The sequence below is a fragment of the Quercus robur genome, chromosome 4 (genome assembly GCF_932294415.1).
Source record: "Quercus robur chromosome 4, dhQueRobu3.1, whole genome shotgun sequence".
Lineage (NCBI taxonomy): Eukaryota > Viridiplantae > Streptophyta > Magnoliopsida > Fagales > Fagaceae > Quercus > Quercus robur.
The window spans coordinates 45,866,020-45,892,342 of record NC_065537.1 but is presented as its reverse complement, the minus strand read 5'-3'; the positions used below and the strand labels follow the sequence as shown (position 1 = coordinate 45,892,342).

Here is a 26,323-nt window from a genome sequence, read left to right as displayed (position 1 = left end):
AATGAGAAAATTGCGGCAAGCACCTTCAGGATGGGGCTCCCCGAAGACTCTGAGTTATGGGAGTCGTTGACAAAAAGACCCCTCGAGGATATGAGGCAACTGATGAGGCGCATAGAGGAGTACAAACGCCTGGAGGACGACCGGCTGCAGAGTAGGGGGAAAGCCCCATTAATTGGGAGATCTCGGCAAGGTGTTTTGCCAACAAAACCAAAGAGAGACTTCAGAATGCAAGAACTAGAGGTGCAAATCGAAGGGGTAAATGTGGCATTTAAGGAGCCCATGCACAAAATCTTGGAGCAAATCAAGAACGAGCCATTTTTCAGATGGCCAAACAAAATGGGGGGCGACCCATCTCGGAGGAACCAAAACCTGTACTGCACCTACCACAGAGACAAGGGACACACCACCGAGCAGTGTCGGGTACTAAAGGATCACCTTGGGCAGCTGGTAAAGGCAAGGTACCTGAAAGACTTCATTGCAGACTCTGCTCACCAAGAAGCCGGACAGGGTGTCCAGCAAAAAAGGAACCCCCTCCCACCTCCACTGGGGGTAATCGAAGTCATCCATGCTGCACCAAGAGGAACAGCAACAACGAAAAGGATATTGACAGTGGCTTGCATGGGGGGAGGACCAGCCGAGAAGAAGAAGAAAGTTGGACGGCTTAACATCTCGTTCGGGGAAGACGATTTGGAAGGAACAGTCCAACCCCATGACGACGCTTTGGTGGTCACGGCCCGGATAGGCGGGTTCCTGGTGAAGAGGGTAATGATTGATCAAGGGAGCGGGGCTGACGTCATGTATCCAGACCTCTTCGAAGGGCTCGGATTAAGGACCCAAGATTTGGTAAAGTATGACACACCACTAGTCTCATTTGACGGGAGAGTCGTAATTCCCGAAGGTCAAATCTCTCTCCCAGTGAATATGGAAGGCAAGGGAGTTATAGTTACCTTCATAGTAGTCCGATCATTCTCGCCGTACACCGCAATCCTGGGGAGGCCGTGGATTCACGCCATGGAGGCTGTCCCGTCCACCCTCCACGTGAAAGTAAAATTTCCTACCGAGTATGGAATTGCCGAGGTAAGGGGGAACCAACAAGTGGCGAGACAGTGCCTTATCACCGCGGCCACATGGAAAAGTGAACAACCCGGACAAGCTGAGCGGGCCGATAAAGAAGATTCATAGCAATTACAGAGGCCCCGAGGGGAAGCGGGGGCGGACGTGGCCGAAGAGGTACTGAAGGTTAGGATTCTTCCAGATACTGACAAGTATTTTCAGATAGGCACAAGCATGAATGACCGGGAAAGGGTAGAGATGTTGTTGTTCCTTTTGCAGAACGTAGATGTTTTCGCATGGAACCCGTACGAAGTGCCCGGCGTAGACCCCGAGTTCATTGTCCACAGGCTCAACGTGGACCCATCATTTCCCCCGAAGAAGCAGAAACCAAGAAGAGCATCAAAAGAGCACGTCGATGCAGTAAACCTGGAGGTCCAGCGGCTGAAGGAAGCCGGGGTCATAAAAGAAATATTCTTCTCGAGATGGCTAGCAAACACTGTCGTAGTGAAGAAGAAGAACGGTAAATGGAGAGTTTGTGTAGACTTCACAGATTTGAACAGAGCGTGTCCCAAGGACCCATTCCCAATGCCCAAGATTGATTAGCTGGTAGATGCCACGTACGGGCACCCAAGGATAAGCTTCCTGGATGCCTTCCAAGGCTACCACCAGATTGCCTTGGCGCCCGAGGACCGAGAAAAGACAGCATTTATATCCCCGAACGCAAACTATCACTACGAGGTCATGCTGTTTGGATTAAAGAATGCCGGGGCCACCTACCAGCGTATGATGACAAGAATGTTCTGAGAAAAAATTGGATGCACGGTTGAAGTTTATATCGACGATATGGTGGTAAAAAGCAGAAAAGAGTCGCAGCATACCGAAGACCTTCGGGGAGTATTCGAAATACTACGACGGCACAAATTGCGCCTGAATGCCGAAAAGTGCACTTTCGGAGTGGGGGCTGGCAAGTTCCTGGGTTATCTGATCTCAACTCGGGGAATAGAGGCTAACCCCAACCAAATAGAGGCCGTCAATCGCCTCAAACCATCGAGCAATCCTAAGGAGGTGCAAGTGCTCACTGGAATGTTAGCCGCCCTGAACTGATTCATCTCCAAGTTTGCCGATCGCTGCCGGCCATTCTATCAACTTCTGAAGAAGTGGAAGGGGTTTCGTTGGGACGAAGGATGTGACGAGGCTTTTCGAGAGCTTAAGGAATACTTGGCAAAGGTGCCGAGGTTGACAGCCTCGGAGCCCGGAGAGGATTTGTTTATGTACCTCTCAGTTACCGAGCATGCCGTAAGTGCTGTGTTGCTAAGGGACCAAGGAGTACAAATGCCAGTGTATTACGTGAGCAAAACCTTGGTAGATGCTGAGACAAGGTACTTGCCCCTGGAGAAGTTAGTTTTGGCCCTGGTGCATGCCACAAGGAAGTTGCCACATTACTTCCAGGCTCACACGGTGTTCGTTCTCACCGAGTATCCTTTACAGTCACTATTGAAGAGATCGGATTTCACGGGCCGGATTGCCAAATGGGGGACTCGGTTGGGATCGTTTGACATAAGATACCGACCTAGGAGCTCGGTGAAGGGACAAGTCCTCGCAGATTTCATCGCAGAATTCACACCTAAAAACGATGGCAAAGTAATCTGTAGTGTAGAAATTCGCCCGTGGAGGGTATTTGTGGACGGCGCCTCAAATGCTATGGGGGCCGGAGCTAGCATTGCCATAATTACCCCTGAGGGCATACAATTGGAACACTCCTTCAGGTTGGGATTCAAAGCCTCAAACAATGAAGCCGAGTATGAGGCCCTACTAGCCGGCTTGAGGGCCGTATTGCATCTGGGTGCAAAAGATGTAGAAATTTTCTCGGACTCTAGGCTGGTTATTTATCAGATCACAGGAGACTTCGAGACTCGGGACTCTCGAATGAAGGCTTATCTGAGTATGGCCAAACAGATCATCAGCCAATTCGGAACAGTAAAAGTATCCCAGGTAGCTCGATCACAAAATAAGCACGCCGATTCCCTTGCCACGTTAGCCTCATCGGCTACAGAGGACACACCTCGGTTAGTCACAATAGAACTTATAAGGGAGCCAAGTATCAGTGTGAAGAGTGTCCCCGGCCAAGCCAGAGTAGAGGTTGCGCAGGCAGCAGTGACTAATCAGTGTTGGATGAAGCCGATCATAGATTTTCTTGCCGAGGATATAATTCCGGAGGATGAGGAAGAGGCCAAGAAGATTCGTCGGGTTGCTCCCCGGTACTGGCTGTCCTCGGAACTCAAATTGTACCGGAGGTCCTTTGTTGGCCCTTACCTTTTGTGCTTGCATCCCGAGAAAGTCAGAGAGTTTCTGACTGAGCTACATGAGGGGGTGTGTGGCGGACACGTTGGGGGACGATCTTTGGCACACAGAGCGATGACCCAAGGGTTTTGGTGGCCTCAGATGCAGAAGGATGCCGCTGAATATGTTCGGAGCTGCGAACAATGTCAAAAGCACGCCCCTTTGATCCATCAGCCTGCAGGGCGTCTGAATCCTGTCAGCAGCCCTTGGCCGTTCGCACAGCGGGGGCTTGACATTCTCGGACCATTTCCCCGAGCAACGGGGAACCGCCGTTTTGTATTGGTGGCAGTAGATTACTTCACGAAGTGGGCGGAAGCCGAGGCCCTGGCCAATATCTGGGACATTGACGTGAAAAAGTTCGTATGGAAAAACATTATTACAAGATTTGGGGTGCCAGATGCACTAGTAACGGACAACGGGCTACAGTTCGACAGCAAAGCCTTTCGGACCTTCTGCAGCGAACTCGGCATCAGGAACAAATATTCAACCCCAGCTTACCCACAAAGCAACGGTCAAGCTGAGGCAGTAAACAAGACTATTCTGAATGGGCTCAAGAGGAGGTTGGACGGGGCGAAAGGAAGATGGGCAGATGAACTACCTAGTGTATTATGGGCTTACCGCACGACCCCCAGGAGATCCACGGGGGAAACCCCATTTTCTCTGACGTACGGAGCGGAAGCGGTGATACCGACCGAGGTGAGCTTATGTAGCGCAAGGGTCGCCGGGTTTGACCCCGTCCAGAACGCCGACTTGATGATGGAGCGTTTAGATTGGTTAGAAGAATGCAGAGAGGCCGCGTCCATATGGCTTGCCGAGTATCAGCAGAAACTGGCTCAAAGATACAACCGAAATGTAAAGGGAAGGGAATTTAGCGCCGGGGAGCTAGTACTAAGAAAGGTTGTGGGAAACATGCGAGATATAGCTGCAGGGAAGCTTGCTCAGACCTGGGAGGGACCATACAGAGTTACAGCCATTGCGGGTGCAGGGGCCTACTACTTGGAAGACCACGACGAGAGGCCGCTTCCCCGGCCATGGAACGCCAACAACTTAAAGAAATTCTACGCATAATTACCCGTGTAAGCCACAACTTGTATTTCGTTAAAGTCAAGATTATGATGAACTTATTTGTATATGCTGTTTTCGCGACTATGTACCAAGAGAATTGCAAATAAATCTCTAAGGACAGAAACCTGACCCTCGGCTCGATCATAGTCGCCGAGCAGGTGGAAACCTTACAAATAAATCTCTAAGGACAGAAACCTGACCCTCGGCTCGATAAAATTCGCCGATCAGGTGGAAACCTTACAAATAAATCTCTAAGGACAGAAACCTGACCCTCGGCTCGATCATAGTTGCCGAGCAGGTGGAAACCTTACAAATAAATCTCTAAGGACAGAAACCTGACCCTCGGCTCGATCATAGTCGCCGAGTAGGTGGAAACCTTACGAATAGATCTCTAAGGTCAGAAGCCTGACCCTCGGCTCAGCCGAAGTAGTCGAGCAGGTGGAAACCTTACAGCTAAAATCTTTAAGGACAAAGACCTGGTGCTCGGCTCGATTAGAACCGACGAACGGGTTTAGACCTTATAACTAAAAGCACAAAGGACAAAAGCATCACTCTCGGTTAAGCTAAATGACCTAAAGCACTGGCATAATCCCCGTGAAACAAACCAATTGACAAAAATTCATGCAACTGATTAAAATAAAAGTCAAACGGAAAGCATGTTACTCGTCAAATAGATAAAAGTAACTGTTCATGCACCACATCCCGGCGCCTTAGGCAAATAAACCTTTGAAATTAGAAAATTGATAAAAACAAAGTAAAAATACAAAAAGGACTATAAAGGAAATCAGTTGGAAGGTCGGGTAAGATCAGTCACTTCTGCTTGGACGGTTAGGGGGAAAGGCGGGTCTTCACCAAGAAGCTCCTGCACAGTCGGGATGCTGGTGACTTCCACTTCCTCGGGCTCGGTGTGAGCATCAATTTGTTCAACCAGCTCCCTCATACTGGCCGTTTCCTCCTCGTCAATAGCGGTCGGAGCTTCCTGGACGGCAGGGACAGGGCTCGGAAACGGAATTTGGCCGGGGTCCCTCAGATGCGAATCTTCAGGAGCTCCCATTGCTTGGAGAGCGGCGAACCACCCGGCCTCAAAACCCATATGCCGAGCCTGAGCCACTACCGGCTCTGCTGAATTTTCGGCATCAGCGAAGCCCTCGTTGTACCACTTTTGTTCCGCGGCCTCCAAGGCTGCCCTGAGGTCGGCTATCTCATTGGCTTTGGCGGTATTAAGACTGATGGCTTTGGCTAACTTGACCTCTGTCTCATTCTGCTTCACCAGGACCTCCGCACATCTCTTCTCGGCCAATGCCCGGTTCTTCTCAGCAGCAGCAGCCTTCTTCTCGGTAGACTCGGCAGCTTTAAGCTTTTCTTTCGCCGTTTTGGCTGTCGACTCTCGCGCACCCTTCTCGCGCTCTACTTCCTCGGCCAGATCCTGTGTCCGGCTGGCTACTATGTGAGCCAGTTGAGCAGCCTGGCAAACCCAAAAATTAATAAAGAGGCAGAAAAGGATGCATGGAAAGAAAACGAAGAAGCTAAGTAATTACCGCAATGGCGTGCCACTCTAACCGGCGCCCCACAGACTCCTCGGATCCCTCCTCAAAGGCATGCACGTCCTCGGGAAGAAGGAGACCTTCGGCCAAAGTTTGGGCAATGCGGCCGCCCTCTCCCTTCTCCCACATCCGAACACAGGCGGTTGAGGGCAGTGGTTTGCCGTCCAAAAGAAACTTTGGCTTCCATGCTGGAGCCACCTGAGAGGAGGACGCAACCCCCGTGCCAGCTTGGGTCGGTGGCTCACGGATAATAATTCCTCCCGTTGGTTGAGGAGGAGTCTGGACTGCGGCATCCCCCGGACCCGTGGAAGGTTGATCGATTACTTTCTGCTTCTTACGGGCCCGTCTGGACTGCGAAGGGGGTGGAGGCTGAGACACTTGACCCCGACCCTGAGTAGGCGGGGGCTGATTGGGCTGCTGGGCACCGGGCACAAACCGGTCGATGGTCATGACTCTCCTTGACACCATCCTTGCACCGGGTTGGATAGCTTCAGCTAGTAAGGCAGTCGCTTCTATCACTTGCTGTTGAGGCTCGGTGGGTGGATTCTCGAGATTGGGCTGCTCTTGGGTTTGGTCTCCTTGCTGTATGGCTTCGTGGGCTATCTCTCTAAGGCGCTGAGATACCCGTTCCGCGGACTCGTCTCGCAAGGGAGCTAGCTCGTCCGAGGCAGTGAACCGCCGACCAAATTCTGTTGCCTCCCTAGTTGTGAGTTTCGGAGGCAAAAAGTTCACGTACCGGACGTCTATATATGATAGCAGGGGGTTGTCAACTAATAGTGCCTGCTTGAAGGTCTGCCAAGTAGAGTAAACTGGCTCTACTCCGAGGATCAAATGTGAGGCTCGGAGTTGTCCATCCCAATGCACGTATATCTCGGAACGGAGGACGAAATTCAGATCCTTGACGTGGACGGGTCTGAGGTCCGGAACGAACACCTTGCCGTCTGTAAAAAAGCAAGTATCACATTAGTATCTAACAATAAGAAGAAAAAGAGAAGCAGAGGAAAGCAATTATATCAAGGGAATAGTACGAACCCACTTCACGCCATGAAAGGGGGCAAGGGACGTCCCTGGCAAACCAATTGCCGCGCACCCTAACAAACTCCCCGGCGGAGTTCCTGTTCGAGTCAGGTAGGCATGATATTAGCCGTACCCGATTATCTCTTGTCTTTAAGTAATAGTTGGTGGATTTGTTCCCACAGAGGCTATACATGTGGTTAATGTCATGGTGGTTTAACTGTAAGTTAAAGGTATGGTTCAACTTACTGACGCAGCTAACTACCTGGTAAAAGTTGGGGGGAAGCTGGTCAGGACACAGCCCTTAGTACGTGAGTGTGTTTATCAAGAGGGGATCCACGGGGAACCTAACCCCTCCTTCTAAAATTGACATCAAAGGGAAAAAGGCTGTGCCCCGCCCTCGGTGGAGTTCAATATCACTCTCATGGCAGTAGGCTACATCCACGTCATCGGGAACATTAAATTTACTCCTAAAGGTGGCTAAAGCAGCCGGGGATTCTAGAAGGTAAGAGTAACCCATCTATAGTGACTAAAACTACAAAAGGGGAACTTGAAGAAATAAAGCTGAAGGAACTGGAAGGGGAAGAAAAACTTACTTTGGGTTCTAAGGAGGAAAGGAGCACTGGGCAAGCGAGTAAGCGCATAGTGATTTGGTCGGCAGAGAGTAAGGGCAAAAAATCAGAGGCGAAGGAAAAATGAAATGATGTTCAGAGGGGGACTATTTATAGAGCCAAAAGGAAAGGCGGGAGAAGAAACGTTTAATCAAGCAATAAATGGGCACGATTTACGAACGGCCCATCGAATGCCAAACGTAAGTGATTCGCGTGTCGCTTCGTTTCACGAACTGACAGGCAATAATGGCGACTGCATCTGGCGCCGCGAAACGGCGCGTCTTTTCAGATGAATATTAATGAGAAGCCGTAGTCACGAGTCCCAGGCTATAAGATTCCCGAGGTCAAAAGTCCCAGACAACTCCTTGATTCTTCTCGGTGACCGAGTATGAATCAAGGGGGGGCTAATGTACGGCACCGAGACCCCAAAGCCCATACCGGCATTAAGCCCAAGCCCATACAGATCCTGGGCCCAGGCCCTTACCAGTTTTGGATGCAGGCCCAGCGGAAAGGTCCAGTTACCCTACGCCTTTCTTGAAACGGCCTTAACGTGAAAACAAGTTTTGGGGTCTGAGTTCCAACAGACGATCGGTTTAACTTTCCTGGGCAAGCGAATTGGCCGTGTCCGGGAAAGTCGTGATATGCACGGGAAACTCATGATATGCACGGGAAACTGAGTTGCCGAACATAATCCATCAAGCAGGAACCAAGTTCCAAGGTCATAAATGCTGCACCGCCCTCTCACCTAAACATCCACTTTAACCAGATAATATTGGACCTTTAGTAGCACAAACGGTGGCTGTAATCATAATCTCCCCACTAACCTTGGCTATAAATAGAAGAAATTGGGGAGAAGAAGAGGTTCAGAAAAATTGAGAGAAAACCATCAAGTAAGAAAGAATAAACTAAGTGTTACTTTGAGTCTCTCTGCCGAGAACGACCCATAGTAGGAAATCCTCAAACCCACTACAAATAAATTGTGAGCCCAAGTAATTTTAGGCCCAGAAGTCTCGTACTTGGTTCTTACAGATTGCTTGAAGGCTAAGGAAGCTTTAGAGATTTGGTTAAGGTCTCATTGGGTTGTGACTTAATCTTGGTGAGCAAGAAGAGTATTTAATGCTCTGCTCTGGCAACTGACAGAGAAATATATGGTCTGATTATGGCAGACAACAGTTGGGTATCAAAGATATCATGAATATTTTGTATATATTTGGAGATGAAAGATAGCCGATCAGATTAGGCCATGTGTTTGAGTTGGATTTTAGCTGAAAGAAGTAATGAGACTTATGTAGAATAATATAATGAAGTTTCTAAATTTGTATAGGAATAACTGGGGATTGAATGAACAGTTACCCAACAGTTAGATGGCTAGAGATATTGAGCATTTGTCATATGATGAATATTAAGTTTTAGGAAAAGAGCAATGGGGAATTTTATTATTTAAAGTGCTATGTGATAAGAGATGCTTACCATATGTTACCCGCTACACATAGACTCGTCAGAGTTTAGGGAGTTGGAGAAGACACGCCAAGCAACATGTTTCTTTTATCAACTTTAAACCGCTGGAGCTTTATTGAACATACCTCTTGGCCCTCCAAACCACGACTCCCAAAGTTTCCCTAAAGAGACTTATGAGCTTGGGTCATAAGCCGAAGATGAGATGACGTACCTCGGGTTTTGTTGTTATTTTGTGTAAATATGGGCTCTTGTTGAAGAAGCCGCTTGCCATGAGTGTAAGAGAGGTAATATAGGCCGTGAGCTTTGATTCATTGTTTAAGCCCAATCCACATGTTGATGTTGATAATGTTGTGGGGTTATGATCCCAATTGATGAAGAGGAAATGTGGACCTTGAATCTGCCTCTTGAAGTAAGGATCTTACGGGCCATATGAGCCCAATCCATGTAGTTGAATGAGATATGAGTTTATTTTGGGTTTTAAATAGATTTACCCAAAAAAACCAATAATATGTTGATGTGACATCGGTTGCCAATGAAGTAATGCCACGTGGGCCGAAAAAACAGTCCTCAACAGTAGTTCTTGAGAAGTAGGTGGAAAGGAAAACTCTTGGATTACAAGCAACTATTCTTTGGCTTTTTTTTTTTCTTTTTGGTGGGTATTTACAGGCAACCATTTTTATACCGGAAGAATTCATAGTATCAAGCATTCGGGTAAAGAAGTGTTCTAAAGTATGATCAAGGGTTGTTTGGTGGCTAGTGGGTAGAGAAAGTGGTGGCTAGTGGGTAGAGAAAATGCATGGAGTTTAAGGGTTTTAAATTGGTAGGAGAAAAGGGCTTGATTTAGGGTTGGAAGAGAGATGAAAAATTGAGTCTGTCGCAGGGCTGTGAAAAACATTAAAATTGGTAGGAAAAAGCAGGGAGAAAGAAAAAGGCTGAAACTGGAAGCTATTCAGGCTTGTGAACAGTAACACTAAAGGGAGAGAGAGAGAGAGAGAGAAGACATTAGGATTCTAATTAAAAAATTATTTAACTTTGAGAAACTAAAAATGCAAAATGCAGTGTTCGTTTGGGAACAGCTTATCTAACTTTTTGCTGAAAACATTTTGCTAAAAGTGTGCTAAAGCATGCTTGTACCTTGAATAAAATTTGAAAGTGTGAGAAAAGGTGGGAGAAAGTGAGAGTTTGAAAATCTGTACATAAAAGCTATAAAAAGCTAAAAACGTAATTTATAAGCAGATGCCAAACACACTCGAAAGCTCATTTACTGAGCTTACATACTATTAGACTAAAGACGCATGGCTTAGAACTATAGCCCACAAAGAATTCAGATATGTCAAATTGGCACATATTTTTATGAGATTTCATCTTGCCATAATCCTATATGTTAGGTTGTTGTTATTATTATTATTATTTTGCCTTTGGAGAGTTGAGCAGTTTATTTTTTTTGTCTGATTTAGCTACTAATGTCGGTCAAATGATTGACTTAAGATTATTTACCAAATTTTTACAGCTATCAATCAAACTTGAAGCAGCTTACATAGTTATTTTTGAGTTCTTACTCTGAAGTTTGACATCTTATACTGTCCTGAATGGTTGAAAATCAGAACACCCTCGATATGTAACCTGTCCTGACTATGCTTAATGCATACTTATTTCCCTTTAAAATATTGATCTAGAAAGGAACTTGGTTTCGCACTGCTAAATGCAGGTGCTTTTTTCCTTCGCATATTCTTCAGTGCCTCACTATCCAAGGCCTAACCTCATCCGGGGGTGGGAGTTCAGTAGGTGGTGATGGAGGAAATAGTAGTGGAGTTTCTAGAGTTTTGGTGAAAGACAGGTTGATAACGAGTAAAATCTTTATAGGAGTCTGTCAAGTAATTTTTGTCACAAATGTTCTGACCTGGTGGGATTTCTCAGGTTCAAGACGTTCAATATGCAATTTGAGGAACTTCATCAAAAGCAATCTTAGTGGGCAGTTCTTGACACTGAGTTGAGAGTCTCTAAAGGCTTGCAGTTGCGGAAGTGTTGTTGCCTGCCTACAGATCTTTTGTAAAACGTTTTGGGTGCGTTTTCTCATACTTGAAGTAATACACCCACATGCACTTGCATACACACACAAAAGCACGTGTTTGTGTATGTGTGTGTAAAAGATGTTTCTTTCAGGATGTGTTTATTACAAAGTCAATAATGAGGTCTATTTAGAAATTTTCAAACAACATTAATGAATAAACAAAACACTTGAATGTTGTCATTCTTCAAATTTTTTAAATGGTCATATTTAAAATGCTAGAAAAGTTCTATGTAAGAGCTACAAATGACTTTAGGGTACTTGACCAAAAGCTATGCAAAATACATGCAGATGGATTGTATTTTCATTGGCTGTCTAATGATTCCTCATTACTCTGTCATTACTTTCTTGTTTACACTTGCTTTTGGTTGTTTTACAGGCCTCTATTTGGGAGTGGCAAGAACCCTCAAAAAGTACATCAATTACGGAGCGGATGATCTTGAACGAATGTCGGGTGAATTTTTTGAGGGGAAGAACTTGAATGAACCTAAGCGGTAGATTTGATCTCTTTCTCCTTCTGTATTTGTGATAATGAAGATGATTCGGGCCGTTAACCTCTGCTTTGGTGGGACACATCACTCTCCTTTTGTAGAGAGTTGTGGTTCAGTTCCTGAGAGGTTCCTTTTACAGAGCCATGCTTGTTATAGGTGATCACATGTATGTGTCTACCTACTGTTGGAAAAGGTTGGTGAAAAGAATAAAAGAAAGCAGACTATAATTGATGCATTTGCTATGTAAATTACTTGCTATGTAAAATTCTAAATAAGTGTGTGACTCATCATTCTTTCACAAAACGGCTGTGTACTTTGGTTTGGTGGTGATCCAAGTATATATTTTACCAAATATATTTAGTTATTTAGCAGTGGTTGTCATATAGGAGCGATTTCAGTTGTGAAAAAGGCCGATTTTTCTTGACCAACAGATGCATGTGGATTCTTTTGCTAATTTTGCTGAAACATTAAATTGGTATATATATATATATAAAAAAGAAAAAAAGAAAAGAAATGAAATACAAGAGTAATTGTAAAAATAGTTGCCTCCACTAGAGGTGAATTTCAGAATCAATTGATGTGCTACAATGCTTTTACTATGTACTATTTGGAGTCCTCCATTTCTTGATGGAGTGGCGTGCTTACATATATTTTTTCTAAAATTTAATTTTTTATAATTTGACAGTAACTATAAATGGGGAGAGGAATTTGAATTTTGGTTGTATTTTTAAAAAATAATAAAAGGTGTCAATGGAGTTCGAAACACTTTTGTGATATTTTCAAAGGCAGCCTGAAATATTGTAGTTTGTCCCCAAAAAAAAAAAAAAAAAATGCACTGTACGCATAAACAAGCAACCGGTATTTATAAATAAAAAATAAAGCTACCAGAAAAGGTCGGAATTTTAATTAGGCTTGTTAACATTACGCACAAATAACTCCAACATGAGCCCATCTCCCAACTAATAAATTACGTATCAACAGGGTAAAAATCCTGATCATTTATTAAAATAAATTAATAAGTGAGCTGTACACAGTAGTGGTTGAAGCCAAATTGTTTGGATTCCAGTATTGATCAGTTCCATGACATTGGTTATAATCAAACATATCATTAGGGTGTATTTTATTCCATGTAAAAGTTTGTTACGAATTGCTCTCTATTTTAGAGAATTTTGCTCTAGTAAAAGTGGATCTTTGCTCAAGTGATTAAGTTACTTCGCTCAAGTGTGTGAATCTAGGTCATGCGAAATAATAAAGGAACTCGATACTTCACTGATCATTTGTTCAAGGCTTATTTGTGTGAGATTGTGGAAACCTGCTATCCAACCTTTTTTTTTTTTTTTTTTTTTTCATTTGGACTAGAATTTCCAACAAGGTCTTTTACCTTACTTTGTGTACCTAACCTCTACTTTGCAGTTTGCACGATTGTTCTATAGATAAAACCACGTGCCTTCTCTCCTTGTGCTTAACTAAGAAAAACCTTCTTGTAAGTTGTAAACTAAAATCCTTTGTGATGAGTTCACTACAACAAATTCTTGTAGGAGATTCTTTAGAGTGCTAGCGGTTCTGGTTTGTGCAAATAAAGAGTTCATGGAGAAGATTCGCTTAGCAAGATTGTAGATGTTGTAAGGTCACTACGATAAAAGGGCAAGCAGGAAATTTGCAGGGTTTGTAATAAAGAATCTAGCTATAAAAATATTTTGTAAGTAGATTATTTTAACTACTATTCCTATAGTGAATATTCTACAAGATTTTGTCCTCGAAGTGGTATTTCCATAAAAAAAAAAGTTCTTTAGTTTTCCACTTTGTTATCAAATTTTGTGCCTTACTTATATTGCTTTCATATTTATTACTCTTAAATTTGGTATCGATATATGTGGTTAACTGTTTATCTGTGTGGTTTAATTCATATTGTGTAAGATTTATCACTAAATTCCATAACTTCATTGAACCAAAGCAAACAAATAAGTGAATTTTTAGCCACTATATTAGTAAGTGACCTACCAAGAGCCTTATAGCTCAATTGGTTGGTACTTCCAAGGTTCAAATTTTTCCTCCCATTATAACTATTGCATTATCGAAAAATACCTCTTAAAATTTAGAATAGTAGCATATCAAATTCAACCATAAGCACCATATGATATCAATGATTCCTTTTATATAAATAAATAAAATAGTTATTAGATGATGGACATTGATAACCTTGTAACCTAGGTAAAGTCCTAATGTTGAGGGGGTAATCTATTGAAATATTAGGCATTATTCTATCCTTCCCCAAAGTAACTAAAAGAATAAATGTCAAAGAATAGCAACATAGATGCATGATTTATATAATGGACTTATAATATGTCCAAAACCAAAAAAATAAAAAAGTTATGCAATTGGAGCTAAACATCAACAGTTACCTTCCAAGAAAAAAAGAAAAATGAAAGAAAAACTTCATCTTTGGTTGGTATATGCCAATTATTAACAGGACATCAGTACATCATATGGCACAATTGATGAATATGTTAAAACCAACGCTTCATTTTCCTATGAAAGATGCTAGGTCCGTAAGTTGAATTGGCCATGGCAACAAGAAGAGGGAATTGCATCAATACAAAGAGGGTGATAGGAATACTAGCCAAGCAAATAACAGGTTTGAAAATCCATGATTGTTCATGTAGCATAAGAAAGAGAGCAGCAGAAAAGGCTGTCATCATGGCTGCAATAGAGAAGAAAAGGGTAGAAAGGCCTATTATCATCTTTCTAGGCAAGGACTCAAGAAAATCATCTTCTGCATAACGAGATGTGAGGATTCCCAAAAACATCAAGACTGAAGTTGAGGAAGAAAAGAGTGAGAGGACATCGGATACTATAAAGACCATAAACAATTTTTCATTTAAGAAGATTGGGAAGCCTTTAGTTCGGTCGCTACCACCTGGAACGGTAAATACTGCAGCAAACATAATGGTAACAATGAGAGCACCCACCACAGTACAAGAAGATGCTGTGCCCTTCATCCATTGCTCTCCGTCTTTCCTCATGTCCTTGTGGTTCTTTGTAAATAATTCTCGGGGAGTCAAACTCTCTTTGTTTATTTTTACATGAACCCTGGGAGGGACAATGCTCTCCACCTCCTACATTTGTTAAACAAAGTCTTAGAAGCCAAAATAGCACAACATTAAAAAAGACAGAAATTGAAGAAAAGTAAATATTAACATTAATATTTAATAGTTTCATAAATAAATATCATTAACTATAATTTATATATATACACACACACTATAAACCAAAACCTTTAATTTTTTGTTGACCTCATAATATGTTGACATGTAAGTTTTGCAGCTTTCACAATTTTCCACATCAGCATCAATATTTTAAGGTTTATTTTTAGTGGTACTCAATACTTTTGTTCTATACTTTCTTCATGTTTTAAGTTTGAAGCCCTTCCCTTCTTCTCACTGTCTCTTCCTTCCCTTCTTCTATTGTCAGTGATAAAAATGATTATTCATCCTTTAAAAATGAATTAAAAAAATTACTATACAATCTAACTTATCATTGTAAAATTCAAATTTGGACTTCAGAGTTTGATTGCTTTGGGCATTACTTTTTAATTTAGCTTAAAAGTAAGGATAAAATGCAAATTGCATTTTCTAAGTTTGACTAAAATTCATTTCATGCCTTTAACTTTACTTTTGTTCAATTAAGTCCTTTAAGTTTCAAATTTATTCAATTAAGGTCTTTCACCCAATTTTGTTAAAAAAATTACTTTTAAGCATGCAATTAACTAATGAACGTAGCAAAGATTTTTCGATAAAAAATTTCTCCCAACAAAAATCTATAAAATATTTTAATTAATTTTATAGATTATTTTCATGAGAGAAGAATATTTTTTAATGGAATTTTTTTAACGAAATTGGATGGAATGCCCGAATTGAATAAATTTAAAACTTAAAGAACTCAATTGAATGAAAGTGAAGTTAAAGGACTAAAATTTATTTCAATCAAACTTAAAGGGTGTAATTTGCATTTTAACCTATATTAAGCCTAAATTTAAAATTTGGGGCTAGGTTGGATTAGGTCATTCCCACTAATTAAGGATTAGCAATAGACTCCTACTCAAAATTTTTTATTATAAGAAAATTTCTCCATTCTTTTTTGTTTATTTATTTTTAGTATCTAGTTGGTACTACTTTTTTTTTTTTTTTTAATTAGTTGGTACTACAATTTGAAAGTAGGGCTATAAAGGCGCAAGCTGAGCTTTATAGAGTGTTGAATGTTCAAGCTCAGCTTGGCAACAAATATAAAATATTCAAACTTGGCTTAGGGATTAGCAATAGATTCTTACTAATTTTATTTATAAGAAAATTTCTCTTTATTTTTTGTTTTTTTGTTTTTGTTTTAGTATCTAGTTGGTACTTTTTTTTAGTTAGTTGGTACTACTATTTGAAAGTAGGGTTGTAAACACACAAGCTGTGCTTTGTCGAGTATTGAATGTTCAACTTGACAAAAAATATGACATATTAAAATTTGGCTTGAGCTTGAACCAAGCCTACAAACAATGTTTGTGCTTGAGCTCATCAAAAAATCCAAAAGCTTAAGCTAGGCTTGGTTTGGCTTGATTCATTAATCAAACCGAGCTTAAGCTCAAACTCAAGCTTTTGAGATCGTGATCCAATACAAGTATATTATCAGACCAATATTAAGCATATTATTGAGCCCTTTTTGACTTGGACGATGGTCTCAACTTTGAATTAATTAAAGACTTAGTAAGATATGAGTTAATTAATAATCTCATAAGTAAAGAAATTTTGGGGGCTTTCTCTACTTGTGGGCCTTAGACAATTGCCTAAGTTGCTTATAGCTTCATCCGACCTTCTTTTCATAGTATAATAATCACAGGGGGAGGGGAGGCTTGTTCACTTAGGAGTTGAGACTAACAAATGTTTTACACTTGCCCTAATGGTTTAGTGACCGACTTTACTTCTCACTTTGGGCCTATTAAATGAGTGTAATACATTTGCCAATCTCAACACCCCCCCCCCCCCCCCACAAAGTTATTCTATCACCAAAACCTCCAAGATGATGAAGTTATCTTTAAAATTTTCAAAATCACCAAATACCCTTTTAATTTTCAAAATAATCAAAATACCCGTAAAACCTTTAAATGATCTAAATATCCCCTTAAAATCTCCAAAATGACATAATTCCTCTAAATTTTCCAAAATTATTTGATTTCCCTCTCAAAACCTTCAAAATTCCCCTGAAACCTTCAACATAACCAAAATACTCTTAAAACCACTAACATGATGAGAAAAAAAAAGTACCCATTGAAATCCTCTAGAATAAGACCTATAATATGACCTATAAAATGACAAACATACCTCTAATATCTTCAAAATAACCAAATAATAATAATAATAAGTCCAAAATAATGAAAGTAACTTACAAAATATGACCAAAATATTCTTGAAGCCTCCAAATGGCCAAAAAATACCTTCAAAAACCTCTAAAATCACTTAAATGTCCCTACACCCACCAAAAAAAAAAAAAAAAAAAAACCTTAAAGACCATTGAATGAATAAAATGCCTCATGAAATCTTCAAAATGATCACGCTATTCCTCAAAATTTAAAGAATTGCCCCCAATATTTTAAAATGGACAAAGTTTAGCTACAAAATTGGTTATTGCCTAAGAGTACAACCTTTCTCAAAATTTTTTTTTTATTAGAGGTTAATTTTGACAAATCCATCATTGGATTACATATTCTTCTTATATCCTCCTTGATTGAAATTTTTTTAGAAAATTATATTTCAATAGCTATGTCATCAATAAATTGTTTTAATTGCAATTTTTTGTAGTTTAAAATTATATATAAAATATAGTTTATATATTTTATATATAAACTTATATTTTATATATAAAATATAAATTTAAGTTTATATACATTTTGTAAACTACTGTTACTGCTTGATTAAAGACTCTAATAGTTGTCTAAGTGAGCATAAAGCCAATATTTAAAAGACCGAGAAATTAAAAGTGAGAGAGAGAACCTTAAACCATTGTAGTTCTCTTTGCATCTGCAAAGCTGCACCTGGGATGTCATTAAGTGAAGTAGAAGGTGCTAACATCCCTGCCATATGTAATAAGTTATTGCTGTAGAAGACATCTGCAGAACTTGTCAAAGTGCTTTTAATATCAAGACCATAGATAAGGCTAAAGATTTTGGCATGACGATATTGGACTGCAACCGAAAAAATGCTGGTGGATTTTTCATCCTTGCTCCACACAAGTTGTGGATCCGCTTTCACAATATCAAAAACAAACTCAAAAATCCCTTCCTTGATTGCACGGAGGATGGCGTCATAAACCGCACCAGTCGTTCTTTGTTGAGTATTTGAAATCAATATCTGGTCCTTCATTTGACTGAGGAGTTCACGGGATAGGAAATAGGCCAACTTCATTTCATATAGATGCTCGATTCCTTGGTTAATAATCAAAACATTGACAATTTAACTAGATGAACATATAATTATTAAAAAAAAAAAACTTACAATCTCTTTTTCTTGTAAAGTTGTAATTATCTAAGCTACCTTAAAGATTAGCGTACTCCATTTAAGGTGGGCTTGAGATTAATATCTGAAAGTCTCATTTACTTGTCTCCTTCATTTAATTGGTAAAAAAAAAAAAACCAATTTCGGATGGCTATGGACTTAGTATAATAGTGTAAAGAAGTGAGTAAGCATGTGTGCTTATAATAAAAAACAAAATTACCTAATAAGTTAGGGTATGATTGGTAAAAGTATTTAAATATAGTTTTTTGTTTTGCAATCCATAAAATGGTGGGTCTCACACTTGAATTTATTATTTGGCTAATATGATATTTTCCTGATTTAGAACAGAATTTTGAAAATAGCTAAGGGAATGTTTTCAAGATACAAAAAGAATTCCTACCCTTCAAATTTAAAAATTATAATTATTAAAAAAAAGAAGTACATGATGAGCTCTATTCCCTTATCATTATCCATTAAAAAAAAAAAAAAAAAAGTAACCTACAGATTCTATATGTTACTTTTTGTAATTTTTTTTTTTAAATCTCAAAAATATAAATGGTCTCCCAAACAATTATTTTTTATTTTTAGTATTTTGAAAATTGTTCTAAAAAGTTGGAGCCAAATATGTAAAATTAATATAAAAACTATTATCTAAAAACTAGTTTTAAGTTTAATTTTTTGAAAATTGATTTTACACTATTTTGAAAACAAAAACAAAAATCCTCCTACCAATCAGGCCTTTTAAGAGTGTTAGTTTTGAGGTGAGCTATAACAAAATACCTATAAATTCTATCCACTTGTATTCTTCATTGTCATTATGTGAGAAAAAGCAAGTGAAAATATAAAAAAATTCAAAAATTGGAGGGGAATGTAATAAAGAACCAATTGATATTTTTAAAATGGGAGGAAATGTAAATTTAAAAGAACCAATCGGAGGGAATGTAATGTGAAATTTTCAAATGTAAAATTAGATTCAGATAGTAATATGAAAGTTGAAACAGTAAATTTTAAGTTTCGATTACGAATGGAATGTAACTTTAAAAAACAAAAACAATTTTAAAATAGTTATTTAAGAAAATATGTTTGTTCTCAATTTCCCATTATGAACCAATTTTTTAATAAAAAATAACCAAGCCAAAAAAAATTTAAAAATTAGTTATATTATTCTTATTTTTTCTTTTTGGAATAAAGTTATATTATTCTCTCTCTTTTTTTTTTTTTTTTTTGGGAAGATTGTAACTTTATTAAGAAGAAGATACATTCAATACATCTTGAGCTAAAGCTGACTTAATCAGCATTGGATTTTCCTCTATCCAAGTTACATAGTTATTTCTATTTAAAACTTCTTTGACATAACTTGCCAAAATGTGTGCTGACCTATCACCTTGTCATATCACATGAGAAACTTTACTAACCTAAAACCTTGAAACCTTTGAGATACTCCAGTTAAGATATTTGATACAACCACCGGTGAAGAGCCCAACCCCATAAGAGCATCAAAGACAATTTTTGAATCTCCTTCAAAAATCACATCCCTTATACCCACATCCCAAGCAAAAGTAACTCCCTCCTCCATTGCCTTGGCCTCTATCTCTAAAGGTCCCAATGGCTGGTGGACTATTTTGCTTAGTGTTGCCGTAACCCTCCTAGCATCGTCTCTAATCACCACCTCGACACTAGCCTACTGACCCTAAGCAAAAACCGCACCGTCCACATTAACCTTATAATTCGGAGCTAGAGGCAATGTCCGTGGATCATCCGAGTTGTCCTTTACCTGTGCAATAGTATAGTTTGCTGTTTGAAATTTATTTAGCAAAAATCGAGCTAACTGGACCACCTCTTCTACAAATTGTCGAGAGTGACCGTGTCTTATGACATTTCTATTAAACCACATACGCAAAGCTATCATGAGAAGCATCTCCAAAATGTCATTGCCAACATGTTCGACAAAGATCAAATAGCACCATTTGAAGGTTCAAGCTCCAAATTTTTCTCCAAAATTTTCTATGTGTATCACCATTTGAAGGTTCACCCACCCCACTATTCATGGCTTTATACAAAGCAATTTGTTTTTCCATCCATTTGCCCCCACCAAAAATTTCAAACCATACTTGTCATCTCATCAGATAGAGTATTTGGAATTTTAAAAACACTCATAGTGTACATAGGTATTGCTTGGGTCACTGCCTTGATAAAAATCTCCTTCCCCGCATGCGATAACATCTTCTCTTTCCACCTCGAAAGTTTATTATCCAACCTCTCTTTTAGTTGCCGAAAGGTGTTGCACTTTGATTTTCCCACTAGAGGAGGAAGACCTAGGTAAGTCTCATGCTGACATATTACTTCTGCTCCAAAAAAATCTTTGATGTGGTCTTGAATATCCTGTGGTGTATTCCTTTTGAAAAATAAGGAAGTCTTTTCCTGATTTAACTGTTGGCCAGAAGCTTGTTCGCAGATTTCTAGAACTCTTTGTAAGTTGGAGCATTCTTCCTTTGTGGCTCGACAAAAAATAAGGCTATCATCAGCAAAGAAAATGTGCGATATTTTAGGACCCCTTTGACATGCAACTAATCCTTTCAATAAACCATCATCCACTGTTTTCTTGAGAAAAGCTGATAAACCCTCTACACATATAAGAAATACATATGGGGAGAGAGGGTCTCCTTGGTGTAAACCCTGTGAAGGGATAAGGTGGCCTCGGGGCCAGAACGTTAGAAGTTATCCAAGAGACAACATTACTGAGACTGATAGGTCTATATTGGGTGATTTGTGTTGGGTTTTTTATTTTTGGGATGAGCACTACATGAGTTTCATTGAATTTTGGGGGAATAATACCACGGTTCAGAAAATCAAGGACAGTTTGAGTAACACAAGTACCAACTAAAGACCAATAGTGTTGATAAAAAAGAGGGGGCACACCATTGGGGCTTGGAGATTTCTTAGGATGCATTTGCTTCAAAGCCTTGACCACCTCAGCAGCTTGAAATTCTTGGACTAACCCCCTCTTCATACTCTCAGTCACCATGGGTTGGATGGCCCCCACTACTGTCGAAGCATCAGTTATTCCATTAGATTTGAAAATATTAGAAAAATAATCATCCACAATAGTCTTAACCTGACGATCATCTTCCTGCCAAATACCTTTAGCATCACACATTCCCTCGATAGAATTTCTTTGATGTCTGTTAGAAGCTTGTGCATGAAAAAAACTAGTGTTTCGGTCACCCCCCACCAGCCACATATTTCTTCATCGTTGATTCCACATCACTAATTCCTTATCCAACCAACTATTCAATGCACAACAGACTTCCTCAATTAGTTCTCTGAAGTTCCAAGCTCTGTAGTTGTTTTTGTAAACCTGCAATCTTACACTGAACATGGCTAAACTCCATTTTATTCCATGACACAAGCCTATCCCGACAACTATTTAGGAAATTTAAGCAACTATCTAGGCAATTTAAAAATTGGCAACCACCTGGTCTATACAGACCCTCCTGCCAAGCTTCTTGAACCACTTCATCACATCGTGGATCTCGGAGCCACATTGCTTCAAATCTAAACAATTTCACACCACCTTGAGGTTGCAATCTAATATGTGGAAACCATAAAGGGAGAAGGGAGTGATCGGATGTGGACATAGCAATATGGTGTAAAGTAGCTCCCTAAAATTTAGCTTGCCATTCATTATTTGCTAAAGCTCGCTCTAACCTAACCCTAATCCGCCCTTCCTCACCATTATTTTTTGACCACATGAATGGGGGCCTAACAAAGCCCAGATCCTAGAAAGCACAGTGATGTATGACCCTACGAAATCTATCCATCTGTCTGGCTTGTCTAATATTGCCACCTGCATTCTCAGAACTACTAGTAATCTCATTAAAGTCTCCAATGCACAACCAAGGGATTTGATTATTATGTTTGAGGGACTCAAGTAAAGTCCATGTTTCCTCCCTTTTGTTGGTCTCAAGATGACCATAAAATCTTGTAAACCTCCATACCTCATCACTATTATCATAGTCGATTAATGCATCAATATACCAATGTGAAAGACCCCAAACATCCATCTTCGACTCTCGTTTCCAAAGTAAAGCTAGGCCTCCACTCGCCTTACCACTAGAAACTGCTAAACCTTGAGTGTAACTCATGTTTCAAAAAATTCATCCTTTCTTGTAGTAGCTTCGTCTCCATGAGGAAGACACTATTGGGAACTTCATCATGCAGAGCTCGTTTAAGAGACCCAACTGTCCAAGGGTTCCCAAGTCCCCAATAATTCCAACTTAAGATCTCATTGGACCCGGCAATGCTGCGCAACAGCCACCGCCGATCCTAAATGTTAAGGCAATAGCTTGCCCAAAACTTTTGTTTCCTCCTCTATCTTTTGCTTTTTAACCACATCTGTTTCCTTTAACACACCATCTATTTTCAATTTCCTCTTCTGCATGGGCCCTCAATCTCAACTTCCATTGTATCCTGTTGTTGTTTAGCTGGAGCCAACCACTTACACTTCCCTTTTTGTTGGGCCAAAGTAAAGATATCCTTATTTGTATCCATTAGCACTGTCTTAACATGCCCAGAATCAAATTCTCCTTCACTAGTCACCCCACCTTTCACTTGTGGGTTCGAATTCCTTTCCTTATTTCCTGGACGTGCCTGAAATTGGAAAAAAAACTTCATTTGTGCTTGCCAACATACCAGTATTTCCCCATTGGTTTTCCAAAACTTTACCAATTTCATTTGTAGTAGAGTCCCTCTCCTTTCCTCTCACATTATCCCTAGAGGTTTCATGGCCAATCGGAGGGAGTTAGCTACGTCCATATCAATTTCCTCAAGGTGGGCCCGAAAAAGAGTTGGATTTTTTAGAATTTCTCTGCTTGTTGGGACATGTGGTGGCTCTATTTCTTCATAAAGTTTACTATTTGTGTTGCACTAGGGACACTAGCTTGTGTTTTGGCTCTATTACTTCCATCCAAGAGTGGAATTGTCAACAAAAACATGTGTTGGTGAGTGTACAATACAATAGCCAAGGCAAACATAAGTGTTGACCTGGCTGAATCCAGACCCTGTATGTGGACAAGCTGTGAAGAAAGAAAATGGGATGTTGGCAAAAAGAGGGTATCCATGGCTCATGCCAATGGCATGATTACCTTTCAAGAGAGTGAAGTACGTGCCTAGCATGGACACCCAGCACTAGTGTAAAAGGGAGATAGCAACTTCCTATAGTTAGAGGTTGTAGAACACTCCTTATTGGCTGAAGCTGTGTTGGACCACTACTGAGGACATGTGTATCACTCCTGACCTCCTTGATGTCCCTTTCCTTGTCTATCACTTGTCTATCACAGTGTAGCAAAACCACCCTTCATCCCACTGCCCTAACATCGGCGAATTTTCTCTCTTCTACAGCTATAGTATAGTACAGTAGCTATATTAGGGTTTGAACGGAGGAATGAGAGCTTGACACATGGTTTTATGTACCTAACAACATTCCTTGTATTATATGAGGAACATGTTGTTGAGCAATTAGGGCAAGAGACAGAAAGATAGAGAGAGAGAGGTAGAAATCTGGGTAGGAAAGTGAGGAAAAGAGAGGTTTTTTGAGAAGAACATCACCATGTGTAAAACCTTAAACTTTCACATAATAAAAAGCTTTAAAGAGTGAAGAATATTATGTCCTTCACTCACCGTGGTTTTTCGTCCCTTCCTAAGGGTTTTCCACATATGTCACACACCTTCTTTATTTTCCTTGTTCTGCCTTTTCATTCTTTAGATGTTAAAGTGTTGAAGTTCCCATTTTTATTGTTCATGAGATTTTACACTTAAATGTACTATTAGATCTATAACTCACTTTCTTTACAAGTTTGACAATTTAACTTGCACGTACAGTGAGATTCAGATGTTTATCGATTGTAATCCTCCTTATTCTTCACCACACGGTGTACTTGAAACCTCTCTATGGTGGCACACATCCAAGCCCCATATTGTTGTTCTTCCTTTTGTAAAGTACCTAGACTACTCACCCATAGCTTTATTCCTTCTCATCATGGTTCATGACCCCACACCAATAGCAGAAAATTGGCATGCATTCATATTTAAACGAGATCCATTATGGTTTAGGACCTCCCATATTCACTAGCCGACCTTTACACAGTGGCTGCATAATATTGATATTGATCCGGACTCATATACAACGTCCATGACAATCACCTTTGGCAAATTCCTCAACATATTCAACCTTGCCCAAAGTGCTTCCAATGGCCTTGGCATTCTCCCTTTTCATACATCTAATCTGTAGCCCACAAATCTGTACCCAAAAGGATGTTATGTCAAACCTAGTATCCTCCATTGTTGTAGCTTCACCAAGATGAAACAAGCCATTGTATTTATCGAAAGACCATGGTCCCTGCATCAATATACGCTTTGGTTCATCTTCATCGTCAAATAAAAGCATAACTATATTGTTCCCAAGGTCGCATATATCAAAACTTCCCCCAAACCCCCACATGATCTTTAGTGTTCTCGTAATAGCTTCCAGATTTATCCTCCGTTTGGTAAAGAACTTAGCAACCTAAACCCTACTATTTTCCACAACATTAGTAGAATGGTTTGCCGTCTGGGTTTCCTTTGTATTGAGCGACAACTTCGCCCATCTCCCTTGAAGGTCGTCCATAGCGTGCGTAGACAAAAAACTAAGAAAAAAAAACAATAAAGATTCCACCAAAAACTGGGGAAAAGATGGTCTATCTAAGAGACAAACAAGTTGTTTCACCGTCGTAGGGTTTTCAAAGGAAAAACCTACAAATGCGAAACAATTCTTAGTTGATGTGATTATAGGAATTGTCAAACACTTAATGTGAAAAACTTAGATACTAGTTTTTTAGGTTTATAGGTTTCCATTTATATTAACTAATAAAACATAAATAATGTTATTATTTTCAAAATAATATAATTCAATATCATTATATGTTTGAATTTAATTATATAATTTAATTTATTGAACTTAAGGAAATATAATAAATTGAGTTGTAAAGTACAATACCCAAGAGAGTTTGGAGTTTTGAAACTAGCTGGCTCAATGAATATATCCCTGCAATGTAAAAACCTTACTTAATTGTGTATTTGAAAATTATTATGTACTATAAAAGGAACAGATGAGGTAAGCATTATATATGTAAAACCCTAAATTTTAGTCCTAATTTCAAATTAAGTACTAAAATTTAAATTTCATTATTTTCCATCCTGTAATCTAACATTGTTATGAAATGCTTTCATTGTAGTTTTCTATGACAAAATGGAATCACGGAGAAAAAAAGGATTTCACAAAATTTGATTGTCAATGTTAGCATTCACATTGGTCTCCCTAAATTAGGATAAGAGACCAATTTAGGGAATGAAACCCCAAAAAACCTTACATTGACTTCCCAACACACCATTCTCAAAAAAAAAAAAAAAAAAAGACTTCCCAACACATCACCTAAATAAACATTTTATTAGCATTTACAATATTTTATGCAAAACTTTTATTTTAGAATAAAAACTATTTTTACTATTTCAGCTTACCATTTTTCAAAACACCCACATTATCTAATTTCTATCATATACTCTATTTCATTTAAATATAATTTTTTTTAAAGGCAGAAATACCTTTTCAATCCTTACATTTTGACTCTATTCCCATTTTGGTCCTTATTTTTTAATTTTACTGTATTTAGTCCCTAAAAAAAAAAAAAAAAGATCTAGTTTTGGTCCCTACCATCATCTCACCAACGGAAATTATCTACATAGCTAAAGTGACCATTAAAATAATATTTAAAAAATTTTATTTAGAATTTTAAAAATGCCTCGCCAACAATTTAATTATAAAAAAGCCACATCAGATAAAAATAATAATAAAAATTTCTAACCTTCTTATTTTTTAAAAAAAATAAAAGAAAAGAATTAATTTTTTTTTTTTTTTCTGAAGAACATGATGAACTCAGAACATGTGTTCTTCCCGATAAATCATGTTCTTCATTTTCTTCCCCAACTAACCTTGCCCATAAAGTTAAAAAATCTAGATTTTCTTTTCTTTTCTTGCATTTTCTTAGCAACCAAACCCATAAAATTACTTAGATTTACAAAATACAAAGACATGGCCATAAAAATTTACAAA

At 39.4% G+C, this 26,323-nt stretch overlaps 1 protein-coding gene across 2 annotated transcripts in view; it reads right to left on the bottom strand.

Annotated features, from left to right (window-relative positions):
* Positions 1–13,826: 13,826 nt before the first annotated feature.
* LOC126722260 (ankyrin repeat-containing protein ITN1-like) overlaps positions 13,827–26,323 on the bottom strand; it is a 32,139-nt gene continuing 19,642 nt past the window's right edge. Inside the window, exons 3-5 of one of the 2 annotated variants that reach the window (XM_050425421.1) lie at positions 25,211–25,258; positions 17,677–18,107; positions 13,827–14,760 (exon numbers count right to left, since the gene is read on the bottom strand). In XM_050425421.1, the coding sequence (XP_050281378.1) occupies positions 14,152–14,760; positions 17,677–18,107; positions 25,211–25,258 (1,088 nt within the window). In that variant the 3' untranslated portion in view covers positions 13,827–14,151. The remainder of the gene's footprint in view (positions 14,761–17,676; positions 18,108–25,210; positions 25,259–26,323) is intronic. The other variant, XM_050425422.1, reaches the window with a different exon arrangement.